The sequence below is a fragment of the Melozone crissalis genome, unplaced genomic scaffold, assembly GCF_028551555.1.
Source record: "Melozone crissalis strain CALT ecotype California unplaced genomic scaffold, PUWL_Pcris_2 ptg000012l_1, whole genome shotgun sequence".
Taxonomy (NCBI): domain Eukaryota; kingdom Metazoa; phylum Chordata; class Aves; order Passeriformes; family Passerellidae; genus Melozone; species Melozone crissalis.
This window is the reverse complement of record NW_026535790.1, coordinates 13,364,741-13,385,168: the sequence shown is the minus strand read 5'-3', so window position 1 is coordinate 13,385,168 and position 20,428 is coordinate 13,364,741. Positions and strand designations below refer to the sequence as shown.

Sequence of the window (20,428 nt, the reverse complement as noted above, 5' to 3'; positions counted from 1 at the left end):
CGTGGCGCGGGCCGGGCGGAAGCGGCGGGAGCGGCGGTTAAATGAAGCGGGGCCGGAGAGGTGGCGGGGCCGCTGAGTGCCGGTGTGACCCCTCCGTCCCGCGGAGCCGGTGAGTGCCGGGACGGCCCTGCTGCCCCACGGGGCGTCCCTGGGCCTCGCCGGACCCCTCGCCGGACCCCTCGCCGCGGGGTCGGGCGCTGCTCCCGGCTGGGCCTGTCCTTAGGGACGGATCGTTCTCTCCCCTCTCCCCGCGTCCCCTCAGGGCCCGGTGTCCGTTCCGTCCGTTCCTCTTCCCCCGCGTCCCTTCAGGGCCGGTCCTTCCCCTCTCTTCCCGTCAGGGACGGGTCGTTCCGCCGTAGCGCTTCCCTTCAGGGACGGGTCCCCCGCGTCGCCGTCCCCGTGTCCGTCCTCCCGTCCCCCTCCACGTTCATTTAGGGCCGAGTCCTTCCTCGCTGTCCCTCGGGATCGGGGACACCCCCTCCCGCTCCGGCTCCCCTCAGGGCTGGCTCCTTTCCCTCCGCCCTCCATCCCCTCAGGGCCGCTCCCTTCTCCCCCTTCCCGGGGCTAGGGGGTCCCTTCACCACCCCCGTGTCCCCCGCAGCCCCGAGGGACACCCGGGACAGGCGCTGCTCCCGAGGCTCCTCACGGCTGTGCCGGTACCCCGGGCCGGGGGTTGGAGTCGGGGATGAGCCGGAGCTGGTGGGCAGAGAAGGGTAAAAGATTTTTCTCTTCTGACCCCTGTTCAGTGTGGGAGCACTCGGTGCTGTTGGGACGTCTCGACATTTCAGGTATCTGCTGTGGGAGCTGCTGCAGGAAAGAAACCCCAAACACAGCTGTCCTCGGAGCTGAGGGATCAGTGTAAGAGATACTCCTCTTCCTCCTCTTCTTCTCTATTGATCCAAGTGCCAGCCAGCCGTGGTGGAGCACAGCCTGGGAGTGTTAATGTACACTGCGTTTATGGAATGAGCTTTTCTGCCCCTGGAGCTGACCTTGTTCCCCCAGATGGCTGCAGGCAGGTTGGAATCCCACCCAAGTCTGAGCTGTGGGGAACTCAGGCATGTGTGTGTGAAGAGAGGAGTGTGAGCTGGCCCGGGGCAGTGCTTTGGGGTGGGCAAAATGTAAATTGGCTTAAAGAGTCATCCCATGGATCCCCGGCTTTGCAGCTGTGCTGGCTGGTACCCCGGGTGGGTAACGGCTGCTTGCACCTGCCAGCCCAGCCTGGGGAGTTTTTCCTTTCATCTCACCTGTGCTTTATGACCTGGAGTGTTGTCTTTGACTGTCCTCCAGTACCTTACTTTAGAATCTTACTGACAGATGCTTATAACAGTTTTCATACAAATAAGTTTAGCTGTTGATGTTTCTGTTCAGTTTCTTACGGTTTGGTCACTGTCCTGAGACCTCTGATGCTTTGAAAGAGAAGAGCTGATATTGCTGCTGTGCACTTTTATTTCCATAATCCAGGCATGATGTTGAGGGACTAAAGCTTGATGTCCATGTGCTTTTCAGAGTATTCCCTCTTGTGTTTCTTTCCCTGTGGAACAGGCAGCAGTTCTGGAAGGTGCCTTAGTGACTGAGAGGCACAGCCAAAGACCTGTGGGCAGATCTCTGCTTCTCCGTTCTGTCTCTGTGGAGGTTGATTCCTCTTTTTTAACAATTTCTGCTCGTGCAGGTTTCCAGTGTAGCAGTGGAGGGAAAGGCAGGTGTCCCCCGTCAGGCATTCAGACTGGCCTTTGCAGGCTCAGCTAACGTGGCCTCTCCTGCTTTCAGAGAGGATGGCATGAGAGTTTTTCCTGCAGCAACCTGTTTGAAAGGTGAGGCAGGAAATCTGAGACCCATCATTCTGCAGATCCAAATCTTGAGCAGCCTCTGGTACATCCCTGAACAGGTACAGGGCCTGTGCTGCTCAAACCATGGGGTAGCACCCACTTTGTTTAGGACTGGGAGGATTCCAGGCACAGCTTTTAATTCCAGAACTCTGGGATTTACAGCTTTAATATGTGCTTTTAATTTTTAGGATGAATACTGTGCAAAAATTCCACTGCCTTACATCAGGCTTTCTGCAATTGTAAACACGTTAATGGATTTCATGTGCTGGGTGTCTTGGTGGTGTGACTGCATGCTAATAAACAATCATCTTGACAGGAGTTTGTGCCTGGAACACCAAGACTTGGGAAGGGACTCAGACAGATTTCCTGAAGCTCTGTAGACATTCAGCCTGCTTGGAGGTGCTGCACTGTGGTGACAGGCTTGCTTCCATCTCTTTTTCTTGCTTCCTAGGACGTTTTCCTTCTGGTTGCGCTGGCTGCAGGCAGTCAGGGCAGGAGCAGCAGTTCCTAGAAGGGCACTTGGGGCAGGTGTTCCTGGTGATAAGGTGCAGGATTCCAGGATTGTGGATTCCAGCAGGGTGCTGGCAGCCTGTTCCTGGCCTGGAGTTCAGGAGCTGCCTCGGAAATCCAAATTCCGGGGCAGACCAGTGCTTTGTCTGCCTGAGAATGCAGTGGGCGTTCCTGCTGCTGCTGAGGCTTGTGCTTTGAAATTGGACACAAATCACTGCGAAGTCCTGTGGCAAGGATAGGTGGGGCAAACACACAATTCCTGCGCAGCTGGAGAGATGCAGGAAGCATTTCCCAGGGGCCAGGAGCTGATTAGCAACCTGGAGTAGCACAAACCCAAGTGCAGGGGACGTGGAGCCCTTCGGGTGTTGTTTAGTGCCTGCTGGAAGAAGCTCCCATTCATTAATTTGGAATGGGTGTCTTATTTTTATTTATATCTCTCTAAAGCCATTGTGAGTGGTTTGCTGTGTGTGAGTGCCAGCAGTGCTGGGTGTTGGGCCTTGCCACTGGCTGCATTCTTTCTGGGACAGTCAGAACTGCACCAGTCATTGAAAGTTTGAAGTTGATTTTTTTTTGTTTTTGTTTTTTGCAGATGGATTTGATCTGGAGATATTTTTAGACTCCCTTTAAATTATTGAATTTAGACATCATTGTAACTGCTTAAAGATGAGGCATTAATGGTCTCCAAAGCCTGTGTGTGCACTGAAGTGATGGTGGGGTTTAGAGCTGCTTCATGTAACTGGGATTACTCCCAGTAGCACCAATCCCAGTGGGACAGGTGCCTTTTTAAACACAGCAGAAGGTGTGAAACACTCAGCTGCCTGGGACAGCAGCTGTCTCCCAGGAGATAAGGTCATTTGTGTACAGCCTGGGAGTTCCTGTGTTTGAAATGGAGCTGAATAATGGGCTGGCCAACATTATTCCAGAGTAGTTTTGTTTTTAAGGAGGTTACTGGAAGTGGGAGATGTGGGAAATTGGGGAGGGGTAGGCAGAGGAAGCAGGAAAAGAGGGGAGAAAAAAAGCCACTTAGCAGTGTCCTGGTGGCTGGAGTAAGTTATGTTTGTCAAAGCACTAAGATGAGAGATAATAAGGAGTGTCTCACTGAGCTGGGATAATCTCATTCTCACCAGCCTTTGTGTCACTTTTATAGAATTTCAAGTTTATTTTGGACTATCTCAGGAGTGATATTTTTCCTCTGGGTCAGTGCTTAAGGCCTTGCAATGGTTTTAAATTCATAACAATCCTTGAGAAAGCTTAATTCCTGAGGATGGGAAGTGATATTCCTTCTGAATGACACCTCTCTCCTAATTACCAGCCCTGCTGTGGTTCCCTGCCTGTGTTCATGGGGGGAACTGTCAGTGCCTGATTAAGTGGAAAAACCATTGGGCTTTAGGGGAGGATTTCACTGTGAGGCAGCTGCTACCCCGAGCCACACTGTCACCTCACAGTGTTCCTGACCCAGGTCAGAGGAATTTAAATTAAACATGTGGATTCCTCTCTGGCTTTGGGGTGCCCCACTCCTGTGCTGGTGGTGCCCAGCTGCTCCCAGGGTGAGTTTTGGAGGCTGTGGTTGCCCCTTGTAATGAGAAGCGAAGTTGATGAGCTGAAATAAAAGTGGGAGTGTTTGTGGGTGGCAGGGTGGCCTGAAATGTTTTCAGTGGTGTTGCTCCCTCAGCCTGCTCTCCCCTGCAAGGAGGCCAAGCTGCTGTTTGCATTATTCAGAGGAACATTTGGATGGGATCTGTAGAGGCACCACGTGATGCTGCTCTGCAGCACAAGGTGGTTGGGATCTGCACTGGCTGGGATCTCTTTGTGGGTGAATATAAGAATGAAAAATGGCCTCAAGTGATATGTTTTGTCCAAAGCACTCCTTGCACAAGGCTTCTGTACTGCTTTATCCAGACTGACTTGCTCTTACCAAGCTGTGGGCACTGCTCCTGTTATTCCTTGGAGGAAAGCAGGCAGGGTCTGGCTTTTTGCAGCCCTTGCAAAACCAGAGTGAGGAACAGATTTACACTTCCACTTCCAAATCCCATCCCAGAGACATGATGTGTTTTTGTGTGGTGGATGGGGAAGGAAAACCTCTCCCTGATGCTTCTTGCAGATCACTTCTGCTTGAAGGCCAGTCTTGGAAGGAGCACTGGCCCCTGTACCCCTGGCAAGTACAAACTCTGTTGGACAAACACATTTCAGGGGGTTGGCAGAGGGAAGGGACAGCAGTGCTGACAAGCTGCCTGCAGCACAGCCACGATGCTGCTGAGGACTTTCCTCCTCTCCCTGCTCTGCTGTCATGTGCTGCAATGCAATTTGAGGGAGATGACAGCAGCAGCATAATGGGGAGGCAGGAAAAGCAGCTCTTTCTTTCCTTTCAGGAAAGCAGCAGGGTAGGGCATTTAATGCCTCCTGTGCTGCTGGGATTTCCAGCTACGGATGAGCAAGAGCTGGGAGCAGTAACTTGGCTAATGTAAATAGTTCCTTGTGGATTGTTAAAGCTGAATCCTTTTGTACTGGAGCTTCATTGTGTATCAACTGGGAGGTGCCCTTGGATCTGCCAGGGCTAGCACAGAGCAGCTCACAGGCTGGAAGCACCTCTGCCTTGGACACAGTGCCTGGGGAGTGCTCTCAGCTCAATGTGTTGTGTTTATTTAGTAATTTGTGGCTTTTTTACTGTCACTCCAGCCCAGCTAGTTAAATAATCTGTCTGATAGTGCAAACGCAGGAAGGGAATGTCTCTTCTGCTGTGAGGACTCACCCAGTGTTGGACACGGGTGTGTTGACCAAGGGTGGGCACAGATTCACTGCCTGTAACAGTCTGTCCTTAAGTGCTCTGAGTGCAGCCTGTAACCCCCTGGTTTTGTAGTCCTGTGTCTGTGAAATGTTGGTTTTTGCCTTGGCATTAATGGGTGGTACAGTCTCATTAATCTACAGGACTGTGAACCTGGAGAGTTAACATGCAGCTCCTCTTTTCTCCCTTTTTAGCTCATCATTCATTCATTTGTGAACTTTAGTAGTCTCAGAAGAGATTCATGCTGGATGTGGAGCATCTGTAAATCCAGCCACCATCTAATTTCACTGTTTTCTGTTCTGATACAGTGGTATTTACCTCAAATGCAGCCTCTTTGCTTTTCTGCTATTTTAACATACTCAAACTCCACGGTGGCCACTGCCATGTGACGTGGGTGAGGTCAGGCTGGACAACTGTCATGAGCCTGGAAGGCTGCCCTGGCTTTTCACTGCTGGGAGCTTGCTGGGCTGGAATTGGCTGCAAGGCTCCACGTGGCTGTAAACAAAACTAAACCCACTTTTACAAAGGCTGTGCTGCCTGTCTGGAAAATCTTTTGACAAGTGGTCATCTGTGGTGCTGGAGCAGTAAGGAGGTAGTTGCAGTTCTTCAGTGACAGTGCTCCTCCAGCAGCACTTGCTGGGTGCAAGAGGAGCTTATTTTTCACTCTTTCCAGCAGAAATTGGTGCAGAGCATGGATTTGTAGGTCAGGTGTTGGCACCTGTCTTACAGGGTTCTGTTGGTATTTTACTCTGAGTAGGTAAGGCCATTTAGGACTTATCACTGTGAGCTTGGCCTGTTGGCCCAGTCTGGCTCTAAACTGGCTTTTGTGTATATTTAAACCCTTAATTGATTGTGTAAAAGCATCTTTGAAAGTGCCTGACCTTGCAGGAGGAGCACATGTAATTTGAGTGGTAGGGATAGGCTGTGGCTGTATCAGCTTAAGCTGTAGTTTGAGATCTTCCTCCTTCTTGCATTTTATTTTACCACCTTAATTCTGTTCTCCCAATTCCACCATGTGTGGAGGGTGTCTGATCTGAATCCTACAAAAGTGTTGTTCAGGGCATTTCCTCTCAAAGCTGTAAGAAGTGCTGGAGGAGCTCAGTGTGAGGGGAGGAAACAAGCTGTGGTGTGGGAACATGAGTATCCTTAACAGGTATTGAAGTGAAACCCTTCTGAGCATGAAGCCACAGCTTCTGGCTGCTGACCTTTGGAGCTGTGGCAAGTGCAGGTGCTTAATGTGGCCCTAAAAAAGGGCATGGCTGTTGTAACCAGAATATGTGACCTGTGAGTCATTCTTTTTGGAAGTCCCTCACTCTGGATGTTTGACACCTGCAAGGATTGGTGGCAGGCTTTTGGGTCAGTAGTTCTGAAAGTGTTCTGCAGATTGACAGGGAACTTCTTTTTGCCAAAGTGGGCTGCTGGAGGAACTCAGATTTTTTTTTTTCCCTGTGTGCCACCTCAAGGTCAAGTCTCGCCTTTTGTGTTGTCAGCAGCTTTGAGAACGAGGTGAGGTGTGCTGTGCTTGAAAGCAAAGTTTTTTGTGATAAGTTCAGGTCACATTTAAAATAAAATAAAATACAAAAATACCCCTTTCCACATTTTTTTATTGGTGGTGCATTATGCTTGTAATTTTTTCTGGAGCACGGCTTCCCAAGTGCAGCTTGGGTGGTTTCCTGAGTGGCATCCAGGATGCCATCAGAGCCTGTCAGTTGCTTGTGGTTTTCAAGTCCTCTGGCTGCCTCTGGAACTGAACCTGACTCTGTGCTTTCCAGCCCTTTTGGTTTTGGTCTTGTCCCTCTCTGCTGCTTTTCACAGCAGTTTGCTGGTTGTATTCTCCCTGCTCTCAGTGCCCCTGCACACAGAGCTGTGAGCTGAGCAGGCTCCTGGTTGCTCATCAGTGAGAATGTCAGTGCCACTGCCTGTCCCAGCAATCTTAAATCCTTTATTTCTGTTTCCTCTCCAGTGAAAACAGAGCTAGGATGGGAACCTGAATGCTCCTGAAGACATTCATCCAGCTTGTTAAATAACTACTTAAAAGGTTGCACTTGGATTTCTTTGTTCTGTTAAGCTCTTTAAAGTGGCATTCAGGATGCCTTAAAAAAGAAAAGAAAAAAGGGGGGAAACTACTGAGGATTTGGAGAGGAAATGCTCTGTCCTTTCTCCTGGAGGGATCTGTGAAGTACAAGTAAGAGAGGAGCACTCTGCTGTATATCCTGGGGCTCACAGGGCATTTCTGCTGCTCTTTTCCACGTGGCTGCTGGGTTTATGGAGAAGAGAAGGCAGCTGCAATTAATGCTGTGTGGAGCTGTGGCAGGTGTGTGCAGCACCTGGGGCTTTGTGGCTCCAGCTCTTTAAACCCACAGGTGACTGAATCTTGGTGCTGATCAAAGCAGCCCCTGGCTGGGAGTTCAGGGAAAGGAAACTGGAAGTAAAACTCACTCTGGAAACAGCAGAACTGCAAATCACGTGGTTGCACAAGCTCTTCCATTCATCCCCACCCTTAGAGCACAAAATCAGAACAAGTGAGTTCTTCTAAATGCTGGTTTGGGAGCCAGGCTGTGAGCAGAGCAAGGCTGGGTTTGTGTGCAGGTCTGTAGCCAAGTGCTGGGCTGCTGTGTCTGAATTGTTGCATCAATGTGAAATGCCAGGCTGGCACCTGTGTTTGTGATGTGGGAGGGAGGTTTTGGATTTAGGGATTACCCTGGATGATCTTGCACATGCCAGAAGTCTGAGGCAGGCAGAGTACAGCCCTTTACAGGAACTAACTCCAGGAACACCTCCTTCTCCCTCAGAACCTTGATTTTTCACTTCACTCTCAAAATGAGCTGCTCAAGGTAAAGGTATTAACTCTCCTTTACAATCAGAATTTGTAGATTTAATTTTTTTTCAGGACTTTTTTGCGGGGAGGGAGAATGACAGAAAGGTTTCTACCTGTTGTGCAGAGAGTGGCACAACATGCATCAGAATGAGGAGCCTTGTGCTGCTCAGGGAGATGGGATGATGGAGCTCTGTTATTTGCCAGAGGGACTGATGGGAGTCCTGGGAAGGCACTGAAGTGTCCACAAGTTGACCTTGATGCCAATCACCAGGGAGTAGCTCAAAGGAATGGGAAACTTTCATTTGTGTTGCCCGGTTTTGGAAAATGAATGCAGCTGTTTCAAAACAGTCTTAGATTTAAGAGAGTAGTTCACAGAGCAGATATTTTGCTAGGGAAATGCAAATATTTTGCAGGTTTGGGAAGGAAAACTGGTGCCAATGTATGTGGCCAGCTGTTAGTGAATTAAGTAAAACTGGGTACATTTCCTTCCTCTTGTACTTTGTGTTTCAGATAAAAATGGTGATTGGTACTTCAAACAATTATGATTAATAATTATGATACTGTGACCTTGATGAAGTGAACTGCAAGTAAGGTTGATGAGAAGTCTTGTGATGTACAAACAGCCAAGATATTTCGTGTAAGTCCTGAGTGGGCTTAGAAAATGGGGAAAAAATCTAGTTGGGGATTTGAAGCCAAGTAATCCCTAAATATCTGCTCTCTTGATTGCCCCTGAGTAAGCAATTTCCATTGGCCTGGAGCAGTGGCCCAGGTGTAGCCTGTCCTGGGTTCATCTGCAGCCTCTCCTGATGTGCTCTTTGTCCCACTCCTGACCCTGCAGTTCCCAGTGGTGAGCCTGGGAGGAGAGAGCATCACTCCCTTCAGTGCTTTTCTCCTTGGGTAGGACAGGGTGAGGAGCAGGGAACTTTTGGGGAGTAACTGGAAGCTGTGATTGCTGCCAGAGTCATTCCTCATTCCCATCTTCATTCATGACCTGTCCTGGAGCTGCTGGAGCCAGGTCTAGGCTGGTGTGGTTTTGGCTGCTCTGCTGGGATACTGAACTGTGGGTGTTGGGTGTCTTGTCTGTCAGGAGGAGGTAAGCATTCAGGTTTCATTTACTTGCCACAAAATACTTCTTGTGTTATATAAAATATATTTTGGTGTGGTTAAACCAGTTATGTGGCTTTCTGCTCTAGAAATTTTGCCTGGCTCCTTTTATTGTTCATTTCAGTTTCTGTTCCTTGATTTTTCTCACACCTCAGGAATCCTGTCTTCCCCTTCTCAGAGTGTATGTGTTTAAAATCCTGTGGCAAACCAAGCCAGCTGCTAGTGTGGGAAACACTTGGAGAATACTTTATAATTCACCAGCCAGTTCTGTTATTAAATGATTTCAGGTTTGTTGTTTCTCTTCAGCACATGCTATGGGTCCAGAAATTGGTGGCAGAGCTGTGTGGATGCTCTTGTCCTGTGTTTACCCCTGGTGTGGCTCCTGAGAGGAGCTTTTGGCCAACACCTGTAGCAGATTGTGCTGCTGGAAACCAGGGGGTCTTTCCTGTGAGCCTCTGCCCACACACCCCTGCCTTCAGAGGCCAGGGTAAGGCTTTTGGGCTGGAATCAATGCTTTTTCCACTTTTCCCAGGCTTGGAACTGAGCAAACCTGCTGGCAGAGGCCCTGCTGCAGCCCCACGTGTTGCCCTCTGGCTCTGTCCCTTTGCAGGGTGTGAGGCAGTGGCAGTAGCTGCCCTGTGCATAGCAAATAGGATTTGTTTGTGCCCAGCAGTTCTTGTTGGGCTTATGATCAGGGGATTTCTCATTTTCAGATGGGATGATGCTGCTTAACACGATCAACCACTGTTAAACTCTCCCTGCTTTTGCTCAGTGCCTGTTACAGCCCCCAGCAAATGGTGAACCCTTTGAAATGTTTTGGTGAAATGCTTGACAGTAAGTCAGGCTGGTTTATTTCCCTTCTGTTGTGCTTTCTTTTATTTTTTTTTTATTTTTAAAGACTGAATTTTTAGCTTTTCATTTTGGTGGTTGTCACAAGCCCTGCATTATTTAAGTAGCTTGTTTTAGCAGCTTGAAATAAGCCAGAAATTCACCTTGCTCGCAGGCTACCAGCAGACACGTTTGCTGCCCGCAGGCACAAAGTAGGAGTTGATGCTCTTCTGTCAGTGGAGGTGAGCCACAGTGGTGTTCTGTGAGGGGGAGAGGCTAAAACACAGTGATTTGATGTTGCTGACATCTCTTTCAAGTTGCTCTTTTTTTTTTTCCCTCCCCCTGTTCATTTGGGATCTCAGTTCCTACCTCCCCTGCTTTCTGTCTAGTCCCGTTGCCTTGAGCTGCAGCCAGACAAGAGCACTTTGAGCCCAGTCCCATCTTGGGTATGTGGGAGTTCAAGATTTCAAATGCTGTAAATGAGGGGGGAAAAATACATTACACTGTGTTGAGAAGGGGGGCTCTCCCCTTGACTGTCAGCTTGAATTCCAGCACCATCTGAAGATGCTCATCACAGCACAAATGTGGGGTGGAGGGAGCAGATTTGAGTTCTGCTCCAGTTACTGCAGTCCAGAAACGCCTTCATCTATCAGGAGATTAAATATATGCACAGCACCAATGGTGCCTATTTTTAGGTTAAGCTAAAAATATGTCATGTGGTGTTTAAAAGGATTTTGAATGGGTTTTGGAAATCCTTGTGTAAGCATTCTGTGTGCTCCTGAGACCTGCTTCACCTCGTAGCAGCTGATCCCTTACCTCATAGTGGTGGTTGGAAGCAGTGGTTTTGTGGATGATATTTTTGCATGTTTGAGGAGCTTGTCCAGGAAGTCCCTGTGACCTCATCTGTCAGTCTGAGGTCTTGTCACTTCAGAGAACTGCTCAACCCAAGTCCCTGGTGGGCTCTGCTTTTCCCAGTAGCTGTTCTGGTAATGTGTTCTTCTCTGAACTCGCTGTAGGAAGAACCATAATGGGGAGGATTTTATTGTCTGCACAGTGAGACAGCTGGGCTGTGCTGGGTCAGAGGGTGCTGGGGGAGTGGTCCCAGCCCCAAGGCTGCCACAGCTCCAGGAGGGTTTGGACAATGCTCTCAGGCACAGGTGGGATTGTTGGGGTGTCTGTGCAGGGCCAGGAGCTGGGCTCTGATTGTGGAGTAATACAGAGGTGAAATTGGGTGGGACCATGTTTTCAGTGTGGTGGTTCCTCCCTGCACAGTCAGTGGGTGTCTTACAAGTCATGATGAGAATTTTGTGTCACCTGCATACTGCTATAGGGATTCAAGTCTCAAATCCAGCTTGATGTGCTGTGGTGCAGATGGGAGCCTTTTATTAAAAGAAGAAAAATGAAAAAGTTTGGAAAGTGTTTACCTGACTGCTTTGCTGTTAAAACAACTCGAGTTTCCTGTCTTTGACTGCATTGCAGGAAAGCTGATGGGCATGTTAGAGCCTGCTTACAGGTAGCCTTATTCTTTGCCTATAAATAGGCTCTGAAATCACTGAGGTAGTGTGGAATAGCTTCTTTCCATCTGTCTTCCTTGCTTTTTTATTATTGTTTATGTAGGGCAAGACCCCAGGGTGGCTTTGATCTTGTTACTTTACATTCTTGGCGGGCTGGTGCTATAAACATGAATAAACTTCTTATTCATGCCACTAGATGGAACTGGCCCATGCTTATGGATATTTGTTTAAACTTCAGCTCTGTATTGAGTATTGACAAAATGAATTGCTAGCTCTTGGTGGAAGCTTGGCTTTCCCTCTCAAAGCAGGGCTTTATTAAGATGCTTGGGGTTTTATTCAGTCTATTTTGAAGTAGGAAGAATTGCCAGTTCTTTCCAGCCTTGGCTTTTTTTTTTTTTTTTTGTTGGTGCCTTGACTGTGTATTACAGTTAATGCTATTTATTATATTCCTGCTTTTAAACCATGTTGGTGGTGTGCATACTTTCTTCTATGGAAGTGCAGATAGTTTTTTATCCCAAATTTAATTTCAGAATATTCCCTGTACCTCTTTCTCGCTGCTGAAGGTGGAAGTGTGCAAGTTCCTCTCTACAGGAGCCAGAGTGGCCATAGCAAATATGACCTTAGTTTTGTGTCTTATCCATCATTCATGGATCTGAGCAGCTGGGGCTTAGCCAGCATTGGACAAAGCACCATTTGAGCTATTTGGGAGAAGATTATTTTTTTAAATTTTTTTTGTAGCTGTTCTGAGCATTTGCAGTGTCACCCCCCTGTGAAGCAGCCAGCCCTGCTAATGCACCACGAGTCCCTGGAGGGGAGAAATATCCAACCCCTCAGCTTTGCTTGGAGCAGATCTGAGCACACAGCTGTCCAGCCCCTGTCTGCAGCACCTGATGCTGCAGGGGCTGGTTTGTGGCTCTCACAAATGTCCTTGTTCCTCCCAGGCAGTCTCACAGTGATCCTTTGCTGTGTTTGCTTGGTGACCTTGGCCACACTGGGCCTGCCCTGCTTCCATTTCTCCACCTTTTAAATGACAAGAAATGAATTGATTTTCTTTGCTAAAGGAGTCAGGCAGCTAAGGATGGAAAAGTGCTATGCAGGGCTGGGTGATTGCTGTGCACAAATACCAGGGAAAATACAGCTGTGATAATGTGGATGTGACCTTTTACAAAGGCCAGGGTTTGCACTTTCAGTGCCCCAGCACCTACCTGGGATGGTGGAACAGCACTTTCATGCCACTCTGGCAAATAAAGATTTATTTCTCCTTATAAGGCAGAAAATGAAGAATCTAGTGGAAACACCCACAAAATTTTGCTTTTCAGGTGTTTTCAAAGCACCATGTGCCCTTGATAACCTTGGAGCTGCCTACTGGAATTAGGATGTTCTACTGAGGTATCAGGACTCAGTTGCACATTTGTGGTAATGCTGGTTAGAAGAGGCCTCTTGCTGTTCCCTCATCCAATTTCCCACTCAAAATTGGACCAGCACCAGATCAAGGATCAGGTACATGTGGATGTTTGTAGGCAAGCCTTGAAATCTTTATGCTGGAGGTTTCCTCTGAAGAAGGTTCCCTCGGGCACTAAGCCTGTGCTGCTGGGCTTTTATAAGTGCTAAATTATACATTTTAATTTTTATTATTGTATCTTGTGCATCTGAATTCATTTCTTCATTTTACTGTCCTAGCTGCAAATCCTGTTCCCTGCAGAGGAAGTTAAGTAGAATTACTGAGGGGGAATTTATTCTGCTTGTGTGTACTAGCAAAAAGGATTTTATAGCAGACCCACCATTTTCTTCCAGCTTATGCATCAGTAAATATTTAATAGTACAGATTCCTCTGTGCTGCAATGAGGAGATGAATACTTTCCAATAAAAGAAAAAAACCTCCTTTTTCCTTTCAGTGATCAAATTGTGCTTGGAGTTCCTGTATGTGATAGTGGGAACGGAGAGCTCTAAGCTGACAGAGCATAAAATGGAAACCTCCTGTTTAGTTTGCAGTGATTCCTCTGGCCCCCTAATCCTGTTTGGGAGCCTCTGGCCAATTCCTTGTGCCTCTCTGAGAACAGGTGGGGGTAGCAAAGCTCAGCTTCAAAAAGCCAAGTCCTGTGAGGGAACCTGATTCCTGTCATGCTCTCCTTTTGGTGTGAGAGCAGATGGTGTTTCCTGGAATTTGTACCAAACCCTTGCTGTAAATCAGGGAAATCTCTTCTATAAAATAGCAGATGGTGGTAAGGAAGTGTTCTCTGGAATGTTCCTGTGCTGTTTCACAGTGCAGGCACAAACCACACACTGACACTGCTCTGCCCAGGGTGCAGCTTCCTTCTGACACACCAGGAATGAGGGGGGTGTGGAAATGAGCTTGGAGCATCTCTGGTGGCTCTGAAGTTGTGCCTCACTTGGCAGCACTGGGGGAATTCAGGCTGGGATGGTGCTGTCCCTGCTGGCTGTTCCCCTCCAGGCTGTGTGTGACTTCCCTGGCAGTAAGGGTGACAGGGATGGGTGTAGTGACACCATCTGGGGGTGTGAGATGCAGGTGGATGTGGGGCTGCCCTGGGACAGCTCAGGCAAGGGGATTTTGCCCCTCTCACCTGTTGATGGTGGCAGGAACGGCACTGTGTGGGTTGGTGCATTGGATTTTGGTTGGAAACAAGAGAAAGTCCACATACTGGGAGGGTTTGAGTCCTGCTTGGGTAGAACTGCATCTCTCCTCCTTTGCTGTGGTTGCATGGCTCCTCCAGAGAGACTTCTCTGGCCTAATTGCACTCTTCAGTCCACTATCTTAACTGTTGGAACACAAAATAACAAACATATCTCCTTTCAGGTCCTGAGAGGGGGGCACAGAAAAATACTCATGTGGAGAGACTGCTGGGAGAGCCAGGAGAACCCCTAGCAGCTAAATCTTGGAAAAAAACCCTTAGGGTGAATCTGAGTTTGCCTGACTCCCTTGTGGTTTTATTTTATCTTCCAGTTCCTCATGTGAGCCTGACTGCCATGCTGGGGCATTGACACTCTGGGGTGCAGCTGTTTAAAATGGCAGAGAGAGGTGGGAATGAAGAAGTGATTAACCTGAACAGCTTCAGCAATCACAGAGGGAAAGGTGAGTACTGATTTGTGCCTGTTTCCAAAACACTTTGTGAAACTCTGCTGAGCAGCAGGATTCACAGACACTGAACTTGCAGGGAGCTGCTGGAGGTCTGTTCTGTCACATCACACACTATTCTGTTACACTGACTTAGCCACCTACAGAAACTCTTTCATATTATGCAGGCATGCAAAATATTTAGCTCTTGTGTTTCTCATGTTGTACTGCCTCAAGGGATATTCTGACTTCTTGGGAACACTGTGTGGAGGTGTTTCATCAGAACCAAGGAGGATCCATCCTTCTGAGAACCCCATAGGAGACAGGCTGACCCTAAATTTATGCTCTCACAGGGCTGTGTGCATTGGCACCCATTCCCTCAAGGGTGGAATTTAAAGTGAGGCTTTCTCTGTATGCCTGAAGGGTCATAAATGAACACTCATGCTGAAAAATAAACCAAAACATGTGAGATTTTAGGGAAAGCATAGTTGCATGTTCTCTGTGCAGTACAGAAACCCTCTAATTCTGCCTTGAATCTCTCTGCTGTGTTCCAGCAGCTGTTGAGTAGCATCTATATTCCATTCTTGACAAACCTTGAGGCACAAGGTTGTCATTTCTAGCAGGGTATCTTTGGCACCCACAGCCACAGGCCTTATCTTGGCCCTGCATAAGGTGCTCCTGCAAAGTCTCTTTCAGAAGAGGCTGAGTTGCACAAAGACCCTTATCTCTCTGCTAGATTGCACTGCATTTTAACAAAGAAAATGCAATGTCCCTGAGATATTGAAAGTTCAGGATTTCTCTGCAGAAGTATTCCCTACATGCCTTGTTTGTAATAACTTCTGCAGCAGTTTGACTTGTGCTGGGGTTCAGGGTAGTAGAAGATTCTTTGTGAGTGTCAGTGGCTGTCCCTGCAGTGCTGCTGTGATGAGCTGAAGCTGTGCAGGTGTTTTGCTGGAGGCTGAGGGATGCAGGAGTGGCTGTTACAATGCCTTGCAGAGGAATTGGTGACCTCTGAATGCTTCTTCCTGCAGTGCAAGTGGGAAAATTGCTTTCTCAGATGTTTCAGTGCTACATGTACCTTGTAATTCCATTTATTTACCTTGAGCCAACAGCTGACTTCAACTTTACTTACTGTTCTGCAGACTGGATAAACCACAGAGATGAAAATCTTATCACAATATCAGATTCCTCAGATGAAGATTTGCCTTTGTTGCTGGAGATGCCAGAAAAGCAGCAGACTGAGGAAGATGATGATGATGACATAGTCATCTTAGCAGAGGTAACTTTACAGCACAGCAGCTACAACAATGAATTCATGGCCTGTATTGCAAAGTCTTGTGCCTGATGCATTCCTCTGAGTCCTGCCTGGTTATAGCAATCTGCTTAGGATGTCTGAAATAACAGTGAAATGATGGCATTTTGCTGGCTTAATTTAGTCATATTTTGAGCACAGGAGGGGAAAACCAGACTGTGGAACTGCATTGTGTAGTCTAAGTTCTACTTTTTGAAGGTTGTAACTCCCATGAAGTTGTCTGTTGAATCCAGCAAGGTGGAGTGTTTTGCAAGAGGACTTGATCTTCCATAAAATGTTTTCAAACCTTGCTTTGATTTATAAATGTACTCTGTATGCTTTATATTCCTCTATACTGTTTGCATTCATGTTGGGCTGTTGCAGGCACTGATATTTTTACAGCATTTCATATCTGTCTTGTATTAAGAATATATTCCACTTTCCTGTTAAATTAACCAGAAGCACTGAGAAAATGGATTGCAAAGCTGACCTTTCTGCTTTTTAGTTGAAAACAGCAGCACAGAGCACTCAGGCTCTGTTGGCATACAGCAGTCTGCCTGCCAGAGGCAAGAACAAGGCCAGAGATTAATATTTGGAGCTTTGGTTCCTGCCTGTTTAAATAAATTGGTGAGAACACAAATATGTCATCAGTTAGTTCTTCCTTCCCAGACTATTTTACTGAAAGGGAAGTGAATACTGAGGTGAGCTTAGGAAATTGTTCCAGTTTGAAAGTCCTGTGCATCCGCAGTTCTGCTGAAGGTTCCCGTAGCACCTGGGGACAGGCAGATGACACAGATGTGTGGGTTGCAGTTCTGTGCTTTATTAAGCATCTTGCTGAACAGACTGTTTATCAGTTTCCCATCAGAAGTTTCTTAGATGCAGAAGTATCTGGAGCAAGGATTCTGACACACAGACAAGAATTCCTCCTTTCTCTTGTTGATGTCCTTTTCAGACCCCGAAGCATCAGCAGCCTCTGCGTCCCAATGTCATCAGACCTGCTGCTCCATGGCAGGGTGCAGACACTGTGGGGGAAGGAGGATCCAAAAGTGCTGTGGAGCCATTGAGCACAGACCTGCAGCATTCAGCTCTGCCCTGTGAGGGAGATGGGAACAACCTCGTGGTGGAGAGCAATGCTGGACCAAGCAGGGGGGAGAGTGTGGATGTTGCCTTGCAGCAGCCAGGACCATCTGAGCTGAATGGCCCCAGATCTGAACTTACAGGTAGCCAGGAGCCTGGCCCAAGTTTGCTGCCACTGATCAAGGTGCATCCACAGCCTGCTGATAACACACAAATCATTAGTCTGGAGAATGCAGACCTTCCACCTCAACAGGAGGAAAGGATGGAAGCTCGGGAGCAGCAAGGAAAGAACTTGGAGCCAGAGCAGAAACTTGAAGGAATAGCTGCTAAAACTACCCCGGAGCAGGGGGGGATGCAGGAGCAGGGCCAGCTGGAGCCCCGGCGCTTCCCCCCGCAGGAAGAGGAGCCCCGGGCCGTGGCGAACGGCCGCGCTCCTCAGCGAGGGCAGCCAGAGGCAAACCCGGCATCCCTGCAGGCGTACGGGGGGAAGGCTCCAGGGCCCGCCTTCCCCCGGCCCGAGCCGCCCCAGGACGGCATTCCCGGCCCTGCCTCCCCGCAGCCGGCACATCCCCCCGAGGAATCGGCTCAGCCGGCGGGGACAGACAACAACGAGCGGCCCGGGCCCGCCTTCCCCGCCCGGGGCTCGCAGGAACTCGGCTCGGGGGACGTGCCAGAGCAGGGAGCTGCTGGGCAGGAGCAGGACCTGACTGCGCTGCTCATCAGAGAGACAGTAAGTATTCCCAGGGCTCCTCTGCCTCCTGTGTGTGTAGATGTTTTCAGACAGGTTTTTCAAGGTGTGTGGAGTCTCACATGCTCGGAATGCCCAGCTGCAAATCCTCTTTGCTTTGGCTGAGATTCAGCCACGCACCAGGTGAGGAGCATGTGATGAGCTGTCCTGGAAAACTTTTGCTTAACATGAAATAATCTGTGTCTGTTCCCTGAAAGACCCTCTTGGATCTGGTCTGGTTTTATCTGGTTCTTTCCTAACCCAATACTGTAGAACCGGTTTAGGATTGGATATAAAACTAAATGAGTAAACCTGGGACACTAAACAGTGGCAGAGGGATACAGGGTGGAGTAGAGAAGTTTTAGGGACACATGGCTGAGAGCCAGGACTGCTTTCAGCTGCCTCTCCTACAGGAGTGTGGTCCATGCCCATGTTAATGCCACCATGGTGGCCAAGGGTAAGGGTTGCCCTTGCAGTTTGGATTTTCAAGCAGCAGCACCAAGGAGTAACTGGATAAGCATCATAAGACTTGTGCACGTCAACTCCACATGCTCCATGTGTGAAGCTTAGCATGAGGGACACTGGCTGTGACAGCAGCCACCAAGAAGGACACTCCTTATCCTTTAGTATATCCAGCAGCTTGGGCAGTATGGTTAATATATGATAAATAAAGCTAAATAAAAATGTGGTGATTCATGTGTGTGATGTTTGCACACCTCTCCTCTTGATTGCTAGGGAGGACTTGTTGAATATTTTTTCTTGCAAATAGGCATATTCTTATGTGTTTGTATCTTCTACCACCACCCCACCCCCTCCAAGTCTTCCCCCCACGTCCCATGGCTAATTCTACTTGGGAAAACTGCAGTTGAGGAATATATTTTTTTAAGTAGCAGTCTAACAAAATTCAGTTCTTTCCAAGACCTCATTGCTCAATGCCTTTGAGCTGGGTAAGAGGCTGTTCTTGCAGTGTCAGTCCAGTCTTGCAAAGCAAAATACCACATGGTAGCAATAGCTGTACAGAAACCCCAGAGAGAGCAGCAAACACTGGGAGAGCCTTCACAGAAATGCCAATGCCACCAAAGGTTTGTTTTCTGTTCTGGTCTCATTGCTGGTGTGTCTGGGCTCATTGGGTGGGTGTACATGTTGTTGGTTTATTTCCTTTTGCTTTGGAATGTTGTATTTCAGCACATAATCTGGAGCTCCTTGCTGCTCATGCTGAAGGTAAATATTCCCTTTCCTTGGGTTGAAGTTCATTCCTATGGAGCCTGAATCTCTCCTTAGGCCAGATGCCCTTGGCTTTTCATATCCCTGCCCTCACTCTTCCTTTGAGAAAGGGCTGTTAGCAGTCATCCTGTGGAGCAAGGCTGGATGGCTGTAAATGATCTCTTGACCATTTTGCCCTGAGTCTCAGGATTTTTTTTTGATTAATTACATATAATCCCTGTCCTGGGAGCTATGTCTGTTACGCAGCTTCTCTAAAACCTACATAACCTTTACCTTTTCCTACTGTAGGAAGCAAGATTCCCAGATGTGAAGAAGGAATATATTGAAGAATTAATTCTCATCAAGAACTGTTATGACTTAAATGTGTAAGTATAGAGGCAAGAACCAGAGTGTGTCATGCACCTGCAGCACTTCCATCCTGCCAGGAATGCTGCTTTAGAGCACGTCCAGGCTGGGCCTTCAGCACTGCTTTGGTAGTACCACAGATTCTTTTTTTTTGTTCTTCTAATTGAGCTGGTTTTAAGTCCTTTCTAGTTCTGTTGTGCTGTAGCTTCTCTGCTTTTAAGATAATTTACTTATTTAAATATACTGCATATAATTTTGTCTTATCTATTACTAGAGCTCTTAAAAAGAGTGAGTGTCAGGATTAAGGTGTTCAGATGACTGCTATAAAACATAGTATGGAGATGGGTTGGTGAGTTTTGAGTTGGAGGAAGTCATTCCCTCCTTCATTTCACTGGTTTTTGGGTTTTTCCAGGTAAAGCTGACACTGGCTTGGAGTCCATTATTTGGTGTCATGATTTTGGCTTTTATCCTATTTACTTGCTCAGGTAGCAGTGGTGCTGTTTGAATTCTCTCACATTGCTTTTTGGGGATAGAACAGAGCAAACACATTTAAGGGCTGGTAGGATTGGCTCTAGAGATCTGATGAGGGACTGATTTTGGTCAAACTAAGCAGAAACATGGGCAAGAGAATTAAATAAAAGGAGAGGAAAGCTAATGTGAGGACTTGCTTTCCAAATGGCATTAACAGCTCGGGAATACCTTAATGTTAATCATGCTGGAGGTTTCTAGGAGTCAAGTTAAGAGTCAAAAGTTTAGAAAAAAAGTGATTACCCTTCCTGCTGAGTTGCATCATCTCCCTGCCCTGCTGGGCAGAGCTGGGGAGTGAAGGATTGCGTGTGCTGGCACCAGCAGCACCGAGGGGAGATGCTTTGAAGTAAATCACTTGTGACTGCTGTCTGATGCTTGGTGGCCTCTCTTTCTCCCTCTGCAACTGTCTCTGCTATCTCCAGCATGTCCAGACTGGTTACTGTGTGATCCAAGAATGAGGAATAGGTGTTGGTTGCCAGAGTGTTCATTTGTGTAAACCCAATGCCCTTTCCAGCTAACTGGGGCACCAATTAAGCAGCATTTGAGTGTGTGAGGCTTAGAATGAGTCACTGGGCCATAAGTGAGTTAACTGGTGAGGAACTGAGGATGATCCCACCCATTGGGCACAGATTTCCTATTCTGCTGTGCCGTGAAGTTGTGTTTCCCATGTAAAGCTTCTTGGTTAGAAAGTCAGCAGACTAGAACTTCTTTCTGGTCCTTCAGAAGTGCTTTCCCTGCAGTGGTGGAGCAGCTTTGGGGTGCCCACACCATGGACTGGGTG

At 47.9% G+C, this 20,428-nt stretch overlaps 1 protein-coding gene across 2 annotated transcripts in view; it reads left to right on the top strand.

Moving 5' to 3' along the window:
- Nucleotides 1-19: 19 nt before the first annotated feature.
- The window catches only part of RNF216 (ring finger protein 216), a 73,503-nt gene continuing 53,094 nt past the window's right edge, over nt 20-20,428 (top strand). Inside the window, exons 1-7 of one of the 2 annotated variants that reach the window (XM_054270713.1) lie at nt 20-109; nt 747-858; nt 2,143-2,245; nt 14,345-14,473; nt 15,598-15,734; nt 16,699-17,553; nt 19,063-19,139. In XM_054270713.1, coding sequence (XP_054126688.1) covers nt 14,407-14,473; nt 15,598-15,734; nt 16,699-17,553; nt 19,063-19,139 — 1,136 coding nt within the window. In that variant the 5' untranslated portion in view covers nt 20-109; nt 747-858; nt 2,143-2,245; nt 14,345-14,406. The remainder of the gene's footprint in view (nt 110-746; nt 859-2,142; nt 2,246-14,344; nt 14,474-15,597; nt 15,735-16,698; nt 17,554-19,062; nt 19,140-20,428) is intronic. The other variant, XM_054270714.1, reaches the window with a different exon arrangement.